Source organism: Lepisosteus platostomus, chromosome 4 (genome assembly GCF_059453375.1).
Source record: "Lepisosteus platostomus isolate fLepPlt1 chromosome 4, fLepPlt1.hap1, whole genome shotgun sequence".
Taxonomy (NCBI): Eukaryota; Metazoa; Chordata; class Actinopteri; order Semionotiformes; family Lepisosteidae; genus Lepisosteus; species Lepisosteus platostomus.
Window position 1 is genome coordinate 22,644,044 of NC_142614.1, and position 14,875 is coordinate 22,658,918.

At 36.4% G+C, this 14,875-nt stretch overlaps 1 protein-coding gene across 7 annotated transcripts in view; it reads right to left on the reverse strand.

Moving 5' to 3' along the window:
- The window catches only part of kank1a (KN motif and ankyrin repeat domains 1a), an 81,991-nt gene that overhangs the window by 33,999 nt on the left and 33,117 nt on the right, over positions 1-14,875 (reverse strand). The window contains exons 1-2 of one of the 7 annotated variants that reach the window (XM_088629050.1): positions 3,274-3,683; positions 2,063-2,117 (exon numbers count right to left, since the gene is read on the reverse strand). The exons of 2 other annotated variants lie outside the window; for them this stretch is intronic. In XM_088629050.1, the coding sequence (XP_088485176.1) occupies positions 2,063-2,090 (28 nt within the window). In that variant the 5' untranslated portion in view covers positions 2,091-2,117; positions 3,274-3,683. Of the gene's footprint in view, positions 1-2,062; positions 2,118-3,223; positions 3,684-12,500; positions 12,950-14,875 lie in introns of those variants that run through there. 4 more of the 7 variants (XM_088629049.1, XM_088629045.1, XM_088629048.1 and 1 more) reach the window with 4 other exon arrangements.

Consider the following 14,875-nt stretch of genomic DNA (forward strand, 5'->3'; position numbering starts at 1 on the left):
TCATTATTATTTCTGTAGAAAAAATACAGAAAACACTTAATAAAATGGTTTAAAGCAAAAATGATAACCATTACTGCGAACCCTGCACTGGAACAGACAGGTTGAAGGTCCTCATGGGCAAACCAGTGTTTAAGGAGAGGTTCTTTTTGTTGTCAGCACCCCAAATCACACACTACTCCCAAGAGCCTGTGTGCCTGGCCAGTCACCTGAAATGAACCCCACTGACAATGTGTGCTTGATCCTTTATTGTACCATACTGCATTTCTTATCTCAACACCTACCACTGAAAAATTCATGTTGTTGCTGTACTTGTCACAGCTGATAATTATGTGATTGGAGAAATTCCGATAGCTCAAATTAGAGGTGCATGCTGAATAATATTGTGGGCTATACTCCACTAGTCCTGCATATACACATTACTCACAAAATATACCAATAAGGAGGTGTCTTACTGTACATGAATGGAGCACATTGAGGCCTTATCTCAATCACAATACTAGCTCTGCTTCTCAATGGCAGCAGCATTTTAAGGGTTGTAATGAAGGCACAAATAACTCCTCATATTTCACACATTTGGAACAAAATGCTAGATCATTTACTTTGCTTGAATTTATGAGGAAACCTCACAAATGAAAATTTAGAACTATAAGCCAAAACTACGTGATGTTAGTTTTCCCCGCCACAAAGTGACAATAGATCAAGACAAATGTTGGGGAGTATCAGAAAATAACATATTATGTTGGAATTCCATGTTTGGTAAAGTAATCTCATTTCATTTCAAGCTTGACATGACAGGAGGGCTACCTTCAAAAACAACTAAGGCATAGATATAGAAATAAAGAATTTATGATGTTTGAATGTCAAACACACACCAAAATCATTATCCAAAGTAAGCTGAGATCTGCTTTATTTTAAAAGGTGAAAATAAATGGGAAACATGGCTGTAAAAGCACATGTACGTCTAATCTGGGAACAAGTGTAACAATCCTGTATGCTACTTTATACATACATTAAAAAAATCTCCAAGTAACACAACGTGCATTACGTGTACCCAACAACAGCATTTCAAATATATTTCAAAGCTTCCTGCATCTGTATATAGGTGGTCTCTTCAATATGCATAAATGAAAGGGCTTAATTAATTTAACAAAACAGTAACGATTTATTAGTGTTCTAATCACAGGCATTAAAAGATTTAAAATTGGTGAGAACATACATGCCATTACCAAAAGTCCAAAAACCTCTACAGAACGGGACCCATGCGAGTGAGTCACATAAAATTTAAGAAGCACGTTATTTCTCATTTGTGTACAGTGTATACAGAGTGAACACCCTAGTACCTAAATGCATAAATTGGCATTATTAAAAACATAACAAATTGCAAAATGTGAACCTTGCATCATACCTTGTTCAAAAAGCCTCAAATAATCATAGCACATTTTGAGCAGAATCTGTGACTTTGCCTTTTAAGAAGGTTTAGAAATATTTTAAATATATATACCATAACAAAATGAACCTTCACCTCTAACCTTTTCTGCTCCTTCCTGGCCATGGTCATGGCCATAACCAGGCAATGACAGCAAACTGTCATAAATCTTCAGACACTTAAATCTTTTCACTAGTTTTAGATATTAAACGCAGCATTCATCACTTTGTAGTAATGATAGAGGCATGGGGCACATGCTCCATGTAGGGTTAAGTTATGAATAATTGAGTAATGTAGAGATAAGGATGTCAGGGTCTCATGACGGCATATGACAAGTGTTTTCAATTAATCCCCAGATAACAAAGGTGAACAGTACCACACGTTTTAACTTTTAACCTTGTTAGGCATCCTTTCCTATAACTTTTAAAATAGATATTGCACACATTTTTACCATACACTTTTAAAAGCAATACAGTAGTGTGTGTAGGTGTACATGAGTGTAAAAAAGTCTAATACTGTACAGAATAAAAACTACAACTTCCATTCATCTTTAAATAAATATTCAGCTATTAAAACTCAGCTTTTTAAACCTCTACCTTCACTTTTATTGACTGTCATGCACAGTAACAAACTGACCCATAGCCACCAAACTCTGCAGCTCCATGTGTTGGTCTGGCACAGTGACAGCAACCTGCAGGACAGGCATTAGGAACAGTTATTCTGAAATATGATGAACACTGGGTTATACAAAAAAATATTACAAACTTTTTCAGGTGTTCTCCTTCATCCTTTATATTTTATTAAGATTAAATTTAAAGTTCCATTTGCCTGTGTAAAAGAGAAACCTGTTCCACTTTGCATATAACAGTCCCATTGTATGAAAAACGTTAAATACTATTTCAAATCCTCTAATAAAAACTAAAGTCACACAGACTTCCCAAAACTGTATGCAATTCTACACACACCCTGTGTGACTGGTTTTAATGGATCAGTGTTATCCAGAAAAGAATAGGTTTTTTTTAATCTGCAATACCGCATGACTTACATGTAAAATCATTCCTGCAGTCTGAGCGCTTATGACCGATAAACATTTTAATGTCAACAATTCTTTGATTTATCAATGTGTAAACTTATAGTTCCTACTGATAAAGGAGAAATATATACTGTGCTGCCTTATAGATTTCTAAGGACATATTAAAAACTATTATACCACAGTGTGAAGTGACACTTTATTTAGGGTCTCTGAAGATTTTCTTAATGTGACCAATTTGAAAAACAGATTCAAACTTCACACGCAGCAGAATACATTTGCATTCAGGGTGTGTGACTACTCAAACAATATATATATAACTCCAAAAAAGATAGTGACTTGCTGTATAATCTTGTTTAAATATATATTAAGCAATGTATTGAATTGCATTTCTAATTTTACAACATCAAAGATAGAGGGAAATTTTAAATTGCCATGAGCAGTTCCAACTATTTTCTTCAGCTTCCCTAGTACACCATTTAGCCTTCTCCCAACAAAATCACAGTAGATCTAAAAATGACTTATTGAAAATGTTCTTCAATATGAGTATGGTACACTTTAGTGCACGTATTCCATTTCAAAACAAAACTTTTGAAAACTAGCCTACAGAGTTCTATCATCTTGATCAAGGACTAAAGATACTTCAGCTTTTCTTTCATTACATTAACATTTCAAATCCCCCAATCTTACCCACCCAAGTAAATCATGTGTTAATAAAAGAACTATATTTCACTTTAAATCAAATAAAGCACGCAGATATTGCTCACCTTCACAAGAGAGAATTTCAGAACTATATCCTGGGTCCATCAATGCTTACCTTTTACTTTCATACTAAATCCCACCGACACCAAACAGGTAGCAGAAGCGACTGAAGTCACCAGGGTGATGGACCAGCCTAAAAGTCTCCTAAATACTGAAAGACCGTATTAGTTACAGCTAAGTTTAGCTAACTTCCTCAAATGACAGGCAAACGATATGCATCCTATAACAGGAACCAAGCCTTTTACATTGTTGAGTGTTAAGGCTGGGGGCCTTTCCAAAGAAGATGACCTCCAGGTACTCCAGAGTCAGGTAGCAAGGAAGTAAACTGTTCAAACAGATTCAAAGCTAGTTAGTCCTTGGGAAAGGTTGCTCACAGAGAAAAAAAAAACACGGCAGCTTCGTAGAAGAAAGTTGAAAATTAACTAATGAATGAGGCATGAACAGGCACCTAGTGCCTAATAAGAAGCAAAGACTAGGAGTACCTCATAGCCTCTTTAAGTAGTCACTCCCACTCCCAGAATCTTCATTCTCTCCAGACTGGTTTCTTCAATACAAAGGCAGGCAGAGACTGCCGGCAGCTACACAGCCAAATCCACATTTAGGTCTCCTAACCATAAATTAAACTACATTCTTCCAAACCCTTTTTATGAGTGGTTAAGCAAATGTTCTATTAAAATGGCAAAGTGCAAGCCTTCGTAATATGGCAACTTCTTGATTTAAGAATAGCAAAGCATTTTTAACTTCTTTTGGCACATGTGTTTTTGTTAATTCATACTACTGGACACATGGACAAGCCTCCTCATGCCCCCCCCCCCCCCCTCAGGTTCAACTTGTCTATGGGAAGGCAACTGGCACTGGCACTGCACTAGTGCCAGTTCAACACAAAAATATTAACAATCATGTCAAGTAGACTATATATAACTACCTTTATAGCACTATAGCAATACATTCACAACTTTAGACTCAAAACTCAAAAGAGTATGAGCAAACAGCAGGAATAGATATGTGCTTGCATCTGAATAACTACATAAGAAGTATCAGAATAATTAAATAACATCTACATGTACGAAAGGGAGGAGTTAATATTTTCTAGTTATTACTGACACAAAAAAAAATCTACAAAAACTCAAAGGAAAACACTTAATGGAGAACAGGCACCACCTGACTGAGTTAAGTTGCCTAAAGCTAAACGCTGCAGCAACCTACAGGTCCCAGCAGAACATTTCAGCAACACGCCTACTGCTAGCAATGTCGGCACAATTACTGTAAGTGAAGGAGTGGTAGTAACGTGATGGAAAATGGGAACATACCTTCATACTTGCAGCTTATGGAATGCCCTTTGTGATTAATACAGGTCTCCCGCTGTTAAAATACATTACTGAATTTATACAGTGCTCATCTTCAAAAAGCAAATCACTTGTAGTGGCTCACAAACTGTTCACCTGCTGCAGAATCTGTCTTGTTAGTCTGCCAGAAAACTACAAGTACAGTGGCACAGGGGAAGCATTAACAACCTGTTAACCCTACTAAGCCAGTCTGGCCATTTCCTGTTGAGAATTCTTTAGTCTCCATTCTTCTCCGCTCAGCCCACAACAATTCTGGAACACCGTCCAAAAAACAGTCCACACTCTGCCATTCCACTGCTTCCTCTCCACTGCCATTTTCCAGCTATTACTGAGCTAGCTTGCCTGGCTCCTGTCTCAAACATGCCTGCCTGCCTGCACTACAACTCCAATACTGCACAGGACCATCGGAAAATGTTGCACAAATGTAAGACAAACCAGTATGCTATTTTGGGATATGTTACTAAATATCAACAGATCCTACCAATTCATGTATTATGCAATTATTTGCTGTGTTAACTTTACCTTTTTTACATTATGCCTATTCCAATAGGAGAAAGTGATAATAGGAGAGACTGATAAATACTATTAAGCTGTGTAACTGTGGTGTTTAGATAAGACTTTATTGATCTCAAAAGGTAAATTGAGGTGTATTTAATCTGTTCCATTTACAAAAGTTTGGTTTTTACTATGAAGTGATGTTAAAGCTTTTGAGTTTCAATAATAACTCTGCTGTGCCTCCTGTCACACCTAACTGCAATTAAACAATAGTAAAGAAAATAATCTCCACCTAAACTGAGCTGGTTTTGCTGGTTGGGTATGGAGATATAAAAAAATGTTCTGGTTGGTGAGCACTTGAGCCTTCCTTCTATACCTCAAACTGGCTAGCACTGCTATACAAAAGTGGAATTGGAGAATAAGACTGAGAGATGTACCGCAGTGCAAATATAAGCAAAAGCAGAATTAAATATTTGAAGTCTCTAAAACTTAACAACACAAACTCAGACATGTACTTTCTGTTAGCTTATTGTTTTAAGATCACATGAAAGGTTAAGCATTGTACTGCTTAATAATAAAAACTCCTTAAACTTATACAGTGCTTTTCTGGACACTCCACTCAAAGCTCCCCTCCACCAATGTGCAGCATCCACCTGGATGATGCAACAGCAGCCATAGTGCGCCCGAACGCTCACCACACATCAGCTATCAGTGGGGAGGAGGACAGAGTGATGAAGTCAATTCATAGATGGGGATTGGTAAGGGTCTGGGTAAGGTGCCAGGTAGGTAAAGGTGCAAGTAAGTCTTTTATTACAAATACACTGTACTTTTTATAGGACATGATCAAATACTAATGCTTATCTTAAAATGTAATACCAAATAGATGGGACAAAATTCTCATTTCCATACTCTTTTCACCAATCTAACAGTAACCACTGAAGACTTTTAATGAATATACTACAAGTAAACAGGAATTACACTAATTGCTAAACAATCCATAAACAAAGACTACTGGAAAGCATGACTCAATACATTTTTAAATGTATTAAATGTAAAACATTTATTTTCAGAACATAGGTGATTTAAGGAAACAAAGGATTCTAGGTCTTAAAAGTATAAACATCACAAACATACTCCTTTTTACTGACTTGGTTTAGATCAGGATAAATTATATTTCCTGACAAGACATGTTAAGAAAAAATATAGTTGTACAGAGTTGCTCTTTGTAAATATGATTATCCAAAGTAAATATAATTACTGCTTGGGTATTTCAGGAGCCCTGCAAAAGGATAGTACCCAAGTTAAAAAAACACAGGGTCACTAAATAGCATTTTGACAGAGAATAAAGTTTAAGGCCAGAGCACACTGCATTATAAATCGAACATTCACACACCAAGAATATGAATAAATGCCTGCAGCCCTGGTTTGTGCTGTGGGAAAGTACTAGTGTACATATTACTGCAACACGTGAAAGCATGTGCTTTATTATGGAACCATGGTCTCGAGAGCGAATTTTGCATTTGCAGCAAATAAAACTTTAAACGTATTTCTAGCTCTTTGCATGCTTTTGTGATTTAGTGGACACTTCCCATGCAAGCAAGTTCGTCATTTGTTTTAGAAGAGCAGAATAAACATGTAGCTCATTCAAAATCAATAGGACTTTCACAATTCAGTTTCTAGTCACACTCAAAAGTCAGTGTTTCTTCATATGAATGCTTTGAAGATATAGTGTAAAAAGAGCCTGAGACAGATCTTCTACTGTATTTAGTTTGTATTCTGAACACTGTGAAAAGTCTTCAAGTGCATAAACAAACCTAAACAAAGGTTCAAACCTAATGAAAGACTACACAAACCCTGGAGAACACAGGTCAGAAGCAAAACTAATGTGAAATGTATAATGTAACTAATTTAAATGGCCACTGACTGCATAGTGACTATTGTGAGAACAGAGGTTTACATTTAGAACTGTGACAAAATGAAAGTTAAACACATTAGGTCCATTTGTCCTAAATTTGTCATATTATAAATGCCAAAATTAAAAGTCATGGTGTATTTCCTTACAGCTGAAAATGCCTTAATGACAGAAATGGAATAGATTTCAAAGGGATCAGCAGGGAACAATGTTCTTTACAATCACCAGCAGTCAGTTAATTGGTACAGGCACTGTAGGCAGGGAAAGTCTGACACAGCCACACTGAAAGCAGAGATAAACAAGGGACTTATAGGGACTGGTGCAGCTGAAGTTCATTAAAAGACAAAGATTGAAACCGAAAGGTTGTACCCATTAAAAAAACTCCTACAGGTGTTGTGTTATTTTCCGCTTCATAATGTTTAAGTAGCATGACATGTACTAACAGAATAGCTCAGCAGATGAACTGCTTCTGTCCTTTTTAATTTCAAAATAATCCCTCTGGGAGCATTTTTAAAAAGCCAATATCAAAGACTTACAACTCTGCACAGCAAAAAAAAAGTCATACAACAGATGTTCAGTCCTTAGTTATGTTTTTAATTAAACGTGATTCACTGGAATGAAATAAATAACCTGCCAATATTTGAAAACTGGTTTACCTGTACAGAAAACTAGAAAAAGACTACAAATGAACTTTTTAATACCTGGCAATTAAAGGTATTCAAAACTAAAATAAGTCAGCGCCAGAGAGCATTCGGGTATCTGCTGCAGCACTACACCTCTAGTATATTGTACCAAGTTATGTGTTGTTTCTTGTTAGTCACTGCTAACCATAAATTCACACTATCCCTTATGAAGTGAAAAACCACAGTTAATTGTAAATTCTGTTTTGTTCAGTTTTTTTTAAACGCATCAGTCCCTCTCTACACGAGCAACCTCTATATGAGTATTCATTTATTTAAGATGTAGTAATTCCTGATTTTTTTAAATTTAACAAATATTTTTACTCTTATGACCTGGCTCTCTTATAGCACTGCCTACAGTCGTCTTCCCTTGCATCTTCTTGAGAAATTTATTTTTATTTCCCTTTTTTTAATTAAAAAAAGGCTTGAGTGTGTTCCGTGCATAAAGTGCAGGACAGTACCTAATGTTTATGCATTTACTAACGACTGTAACATTGTAGCTACTGTACTGTACCATGAATGAGCAGGAGTGTTATTTTTTCTACTCATTGTTTATACATCAGATAATAACTTAAAATATTTGATTAAAATGATTAACCAGGAATGTTATTATACCATTCTGTGCTGTATTTAAGGTGAATTTGGGGGTTTTGAGATAACATTTTTGAGTTTAGGAAGCTATCAGATTATAACATGGAAAGTAATGGGAATTTAATCTCTGTTATACATGTTTACACCTTATGAGCCGTTTTTGAGAAAGGAATTAACTTTGTGCAACAAGGAATAATTGCATCATCTTAAAGAACATATATTGGGAACAGTTCTCCCCAAATACTACCCTCATCAATTTTTCATTATATTACTTTAGCCCAAAGATTCTGTTCCATTTTACAAAACACTGCATCAGGCTGAACAGTTTCTGTACACAAGTGGCTCACACTACTTTTATCATTACAAAAATTAGTGTCACAAAAGTATGTGGGGAAAAATAAATCTTAATATGCACAGAAATACAATAATTGTTACTAGCAAAATCACAACAGGGATTATTCAATAATACATATGTCCAGGATTAACTAAATAGTGTTTTCATAATAGTTCATAAATAGTCCACTCACCATAAATAGTCTGTACTGATGCTCTGGGCTATGCTACCCTTAAGGATAGATGTTTTGGAGTTAATCTGATAAAGTCAAAACTACACATCTAGTCATCATTTTATAACCCCTTGAATGTGAATATTAAACAGCCCTGAATAAATGTTTCTCATCACTACATGTTCTACAAGAATTCTTCAAAGCAAGACAGCCATTTCTATTAGTCCTTTAAGGTAAGGCCTTAAGAGAATTTATATTTTATATTAGCTTTATAAAACTATTGTCGTGCCTAGTCTGTAGCACAGTAAATATCAGGCACAAAATTGCAAACGTTGTGGCAGTACGTACAGCAAAAATTAGATAGGAACTCCCTTTCCCTGCAAATGCTAACATGCATTGTTTCTTGGCTGGTATCGCTGAAATTAATAGCATGCTTCTAAAGTGTAATGAATTCACTGTTGTAGACAACTGATAAAACATTTTAGGAAACTTACTAATATTAGAAATACATTTATAAAAATTGGATGTTCTTATATGTAGCTATTTTATAGAAGTCAAAAACTAGTCAAAGTATTCCCTACATTTATAACCATCTTAACATACTGTAGGCATGTTTTATTAAATGAATCCAACTTAAACAAGATCATTCTTACTGATATTCAGAAAAATCCTGTAGCAAGACGACTGTTCTCCAGAAAATAACTTGCTATTCCCGCAGAACAGGTCTCAAACCTCCACAAAGCCTTCCTGTAATATATCTTATCTGAAGGTTTATGAACCAGAATGACAAGTTTCATTGTTTGGAAAATAAAAACACAGCCTTGTTATGGGTTTTGGCACCTTCCCTCATATCACAAAAAGTTAATTGAATAAACTGCACCATAGCAGTGAAGGATTTAGGAGGCATTGATGATGGGTTTAAGATCAAACTGAAGTTTGGCACTCAATATTTGTTCTTCCTTCAAGCAACTTTCTGATAATCAGGACAGACATCATGTTGACATATGCCAAGTGTATTTGTGGATATAATGTGTAATGGTGACAGACTCAGGATATCTTTCATCCCTGCTACAATCTCACTCTCAAACAATGTAAATATACTTTCTTTATCCAGAAACACTGGTGTTCTGTCTTTTTATTGTCTGTTTTTGTTGTATTGGACTGTGCCATAAAACAAATTTCCCCCTGGAGATAATAATAAAGCGTGAATAATGCACATACAAAGAATCAAAAAAACACTGGCAGAAGAACATACAGTATGCATAACAGCTAGCAAAGCAGCTGGAAATGATTTACGCGGTTGTTAAGCCTAATGAAAGTAGTCACCTAAGCACATAAGCAGTTATAATGGTCCTGGAGTAACAAATCAAAAGGGCTATCAAAATTGAGAATCAAAAATAATTTTGCTCTACATAACATGATCACTGATGTCAACCTGGTTGAGAGACGGTATTGTATACATTGAATATGTCCAAAAGAAAATGGTGTCTAAACCAGTGATGTGCAGGTCATATTCAGGAGAAACTCCAACCACCAGATTACATCTGTGAGAACCCACAAAATCCAGATCCTACTTGAAAATGTTTAACCACTGGAGAAGGATCTAAAGATCTAAAGGATCTCCAACAGACTTAAGAACTGACAAAGTCCATATTCATGAAGGAAACAACAACAAAAACTCACTGGGAGAGTCTGGTCCCAGGTGGTGAAAGGACATATTTCACCAAACTACCCAAACAATGCTACTCAACATCACATCGCCAAATAAATTTCCAGGACCTGGAATCAAGCATGGTGGAATTCAAGGCCATGACATCTCCTCACTGATGCACAATGTTTAACACTATTATTCATTGCCAGTAGCACCAAGAATGTAGTAAGAGAAGTGAAGGATGTTGGACATTCCACTCTCTGGAATACAGCAACTGAGCTTTACACCAGAATGGTATATTTTTAGAAGTCCTTTGACGTTCCTGACAATAATTTCATTCTCAAATTACAGTAGCTACTAAGGGAAAATCACTGCACTGGACTGAGCATTGGTCCATAGAAAACAAGGTAAAAATGAGGGCCGGACAGTCAAACTGGGGTGATGTAATTAGTGGAGTACTACAGGGATTTGTACTAGGACTGCTGCTCAAACCTATTACTTGTTCCTTTGCAGCCTACGCATGCTGATGCAGCTACCCACCTGAAATACTACTTCCTAATTTCTGTCAATGATCTAAGATTCTGGTACAGTTAGTAAACTAGCCAAATTTGTAGGATACCACAACCAATTGATTAGAGGACCCAGAAGCAGCACATGAAACAGAACTGAAATGAAAAGATTCATATAAAATCCAAGACTAGAATACACCTTGCATTCGCAGATGTTTAATGTAGACAAGTGCAGACAACTGCATGCAGGTTGCTAAAACAAACATTTACATACAATCCCTACAGAACATATACATACAAAACTGGAAATGCTCAACTTGAAGAGCTACATGAAAGTGCATTTAAAATAGAAAACAGGAGGCACTTCCTTGCCCAAAGGGTTATGGAAAAAGGGAAAAAGTTGCACAGCTGTACTGTTGAATTCAATACCTGGACTTATGTCATGAAACAGTAGGTAACTGATCCAACTGATCTCACATGGCTACTACATAAAGGGCTATATAGGCTGAAGGCCTCATGCTAGTCTCATTCTTTCTTCTTACGTTTCTTCAAGAAAATTACAAGTTGCCTGCAACTGTATGTTCCTCCCTCATAAATTCAGAAATCACATAGTTCCCATTTATCCAGAAAATCAATCTTTTGATTTTGATTGCATTTCATATGGTTCGCTTACTATACACATAGCGCATTTAAAAAACATTACTACTTATTTTCTAAACCACAATAATTCAAAATAACATTGTTTACTCATTGAAAAAAAACATCAAAACAATATTAACCAGATGCTGCATAAATATTTTCCATATGTGTATTCAAGTAATAAAGAACAATATGAGCAATTGAAAAAGTCCGCACTTTGCATTTGCTTTGCAAAAAAGCCCAAAAGTAAATATCTACATGACAATTTTTATATTCCATAGTCAGTATTAAAATACTTCCTTAGGTCTAAATCCTTTGCAGAGTTTACTTGGAATGCATATGTTGGCAGACTCTACATCTCGTCTATTTTAAGAATGCATTTTATCTGTCCATGTGCAACTTAAATACTACTGGCTACAGAACAAACCACTAAAATCCAGGCCTATATTAGTCCCACTTCCTATGTAAAGTACAATTTAACTCCACAAATTCAAACCATCAATTAAACTCTGGAAGTACACATTCATACTCTATTTAAAAAAAAAAATCTAGGTTAAATGAATTGTAAAAAACAGTGGGGGTGTCCCAGGAAGAAGCCATTGTAGAAAATAATTTTCTCTACTTCTTCCACTGAGGATCAGGAATGTTCCAGAGGTTCCTAAAAAACAACACCATCACACATTTCACTGCACAGGATTGGTTTACACCCAAACACACCTGGACTTTAATGTAAAAGCACATAAATAACAGCAACACATTTTCAATGGCGAAATTTTATGTTGGCTCTGGACTGATGCCATGCTACATATTAAATATCTAAATATCAAAAAGATACGGTGCTCTAAAATTCCTCCTGCTGAAAAATGGTAGAGACTTCAGAAGCCGACCGTATCAAATATCAGTCAGCTGCAATTAAATTATTTCCCCATATATCACAGCAAGAACCTACTCACCTGCTCTGTACCATTGTGAGCTTCATTCACAGCACAGATTAATGTTTTTTTTCTTTTTCTGAAGGCTTAATTTTCCATTTTTGGATTAAAAAAACAAAACAAAAGATGCCTGCAAACTACAGGTTGCCCTCCTGGTATTTAGTTTTGCAAAAGTGACGTAGCACATCAGAGCTGATGTATTGGTGGCAATATACTGTAAGCTTTCAAGTTCACTATGAATCTGTGAACATGTATAAAAGAAGGAACACTAACGTTTCCTACTGTTATATAAAAATTCTTAAACTAAATTTCCACTTCCATATTCTTAAATCACTTTGTTCAGAATCTCAAGGCAGAAAGAAGTCATAACTAGATCCCACGATGCTACAGAAAATCTTATTCATACTGTTTGAGCTATAACTCTGAAAAATCTCATAATTTAACAAGTCTTGATGCGGCTCGTAACATATTGTCTTCCTTCTTATGAAATTCTCATTAACTTTATTTAAAAAGACAAACCTGTGGACGTGACATGATCAGAAAGTGTTTGCAATTGCTGTTGTGTCTGACAATGCTGCCATCTAGAGGATAAAAATCTCAGTTTTAACAAAAGGAGTGATGACAACATCTTAAAAGAAATTCAGGCCTTTTGTACCAAAGGGTACCACATAAAAATAGAAATCTGGATATTTAAGGTTGTGTATTTTTTTGTTTTTCTGTTTTCTTTTACAAAATGTTTTCTCTTGTTAAACCCACTTAATTTGGGACAGTTAATTGTGTTTGTTACATCTCGGCTTGTAGCTACAAACCTAGCAACTACACAAAAAAGTGGAGGAGGAAGACCCCTCTGTCCATGCCACCTTCAAGCCACTTGAAGGTGGCCACTGTGTCTTTAGCACATCACAGGCTACCCAGCCCTGTACTGGGAATTCAGGCTCCACTGGAAGCTATTTCATGTGTGCAAGTTCTGTGCTGGTGAGCAGAACATTACTCAGCCAATTGAGAGACAGAATTCAGGGAATGTGGGTCGCAGTTAGGTAGTGACATGACTCATGCTCACACACCCGTGATCACAGAGCTCAATGGTTTGAGTGGCTGAGTAAACTTCCCAAGAACACTCTATCCTAGGTAGTTGGCTTGACGACCTGTGAGTGATGCTGTCAAAAAAGGTAATGAATCCACGTAACTCAATCTCAGTTTTCTTTCTAACCTTGCCTCATCAATTAACCCATCCATCATTCCATTTTCTAACTGCTTCATCTATGTTGAGAGGGAGCCAGCCTATCCCAGCAAGCAATGGGCACAAGGCGACAAACCCTGGATGGGATGCCAGTCCTTCAGAGGCCACACGCACATACAGACACACCCAGGCACTCACCCCAGGGTGAATTTTCCCAGAAGCCCATTAATCTACCAGTAGGTTTTTGGAATGTGGGAGGGAACCAGGGCAACCATAGAAAATCCATCTAAACACAGGGAGAACATACATAGTCCTCACAGACAGCACCCAAGTCTGGAACTGAACCAAGATTCCCAGCGAAGCGAGAAAGAAATGCTAACCACTGTGCCACCACGCAGCCGTCATCAGTTAACCATGCCTCCAAAATTATAGCTCACAGTTGATTAATATTCACTCCCTGGATTTCTAAATGGTTGGTTCAACTACAATTTTGGAACCAAACCTTTAAGTATGTTGCTTGATGTCTAGTAAGCCATCTTACAGCTACCTTTGTCCTAAGGAAAAACTGGAGGTGCTGGTAAAAATGTGATGAAACAGCAAAACCAGCCCGGTCAATACACTTCACCAATGAGCCCCAGTCAATCAGAAACAAGTCTGTAGCTCATACAGGTTGTGACTACTTATTTGTATGTAACAAAGGATTAACATTTTGCAGATTTGACACTTGTCGTAACATGCCCCAAGAAATACTGAATTTTTGTTTTTTAGCTCATATATATATATACACACACACATTATGCATAGCACAATTCAAAGTTCTTTCAGAAAAGCTAAGTATTGGTAGTTAATTTAGAAGGCAAGATACACACCCTATCTTAATGTATAGCTCTCCAAGTAAAAGGAGTGCATGTCCTGTTGCAATCACACTTAAAATAACTTCCTATGTTTAGCTAAGTATATCCATACTTGTTCAAGCAGTCTATTTTGAACATGCCTACTTTATCAATCTGCTCAGGACAAAATATCATCTCATTTCTTTCTTCAGTGAATCCATCTACTATCAATTGATTTGAAATTTGAGGGATCAGGCTTGTTAAAGGTTCCTGAAGGAATGGGTTCACAGGACGAGCACGATGAACTACAACTCAACCACAAGTGACTGCAGGGAAAGTATCTTTCTCCAGACTTGCCCGATACCTCATTTGGTGCCAAAATA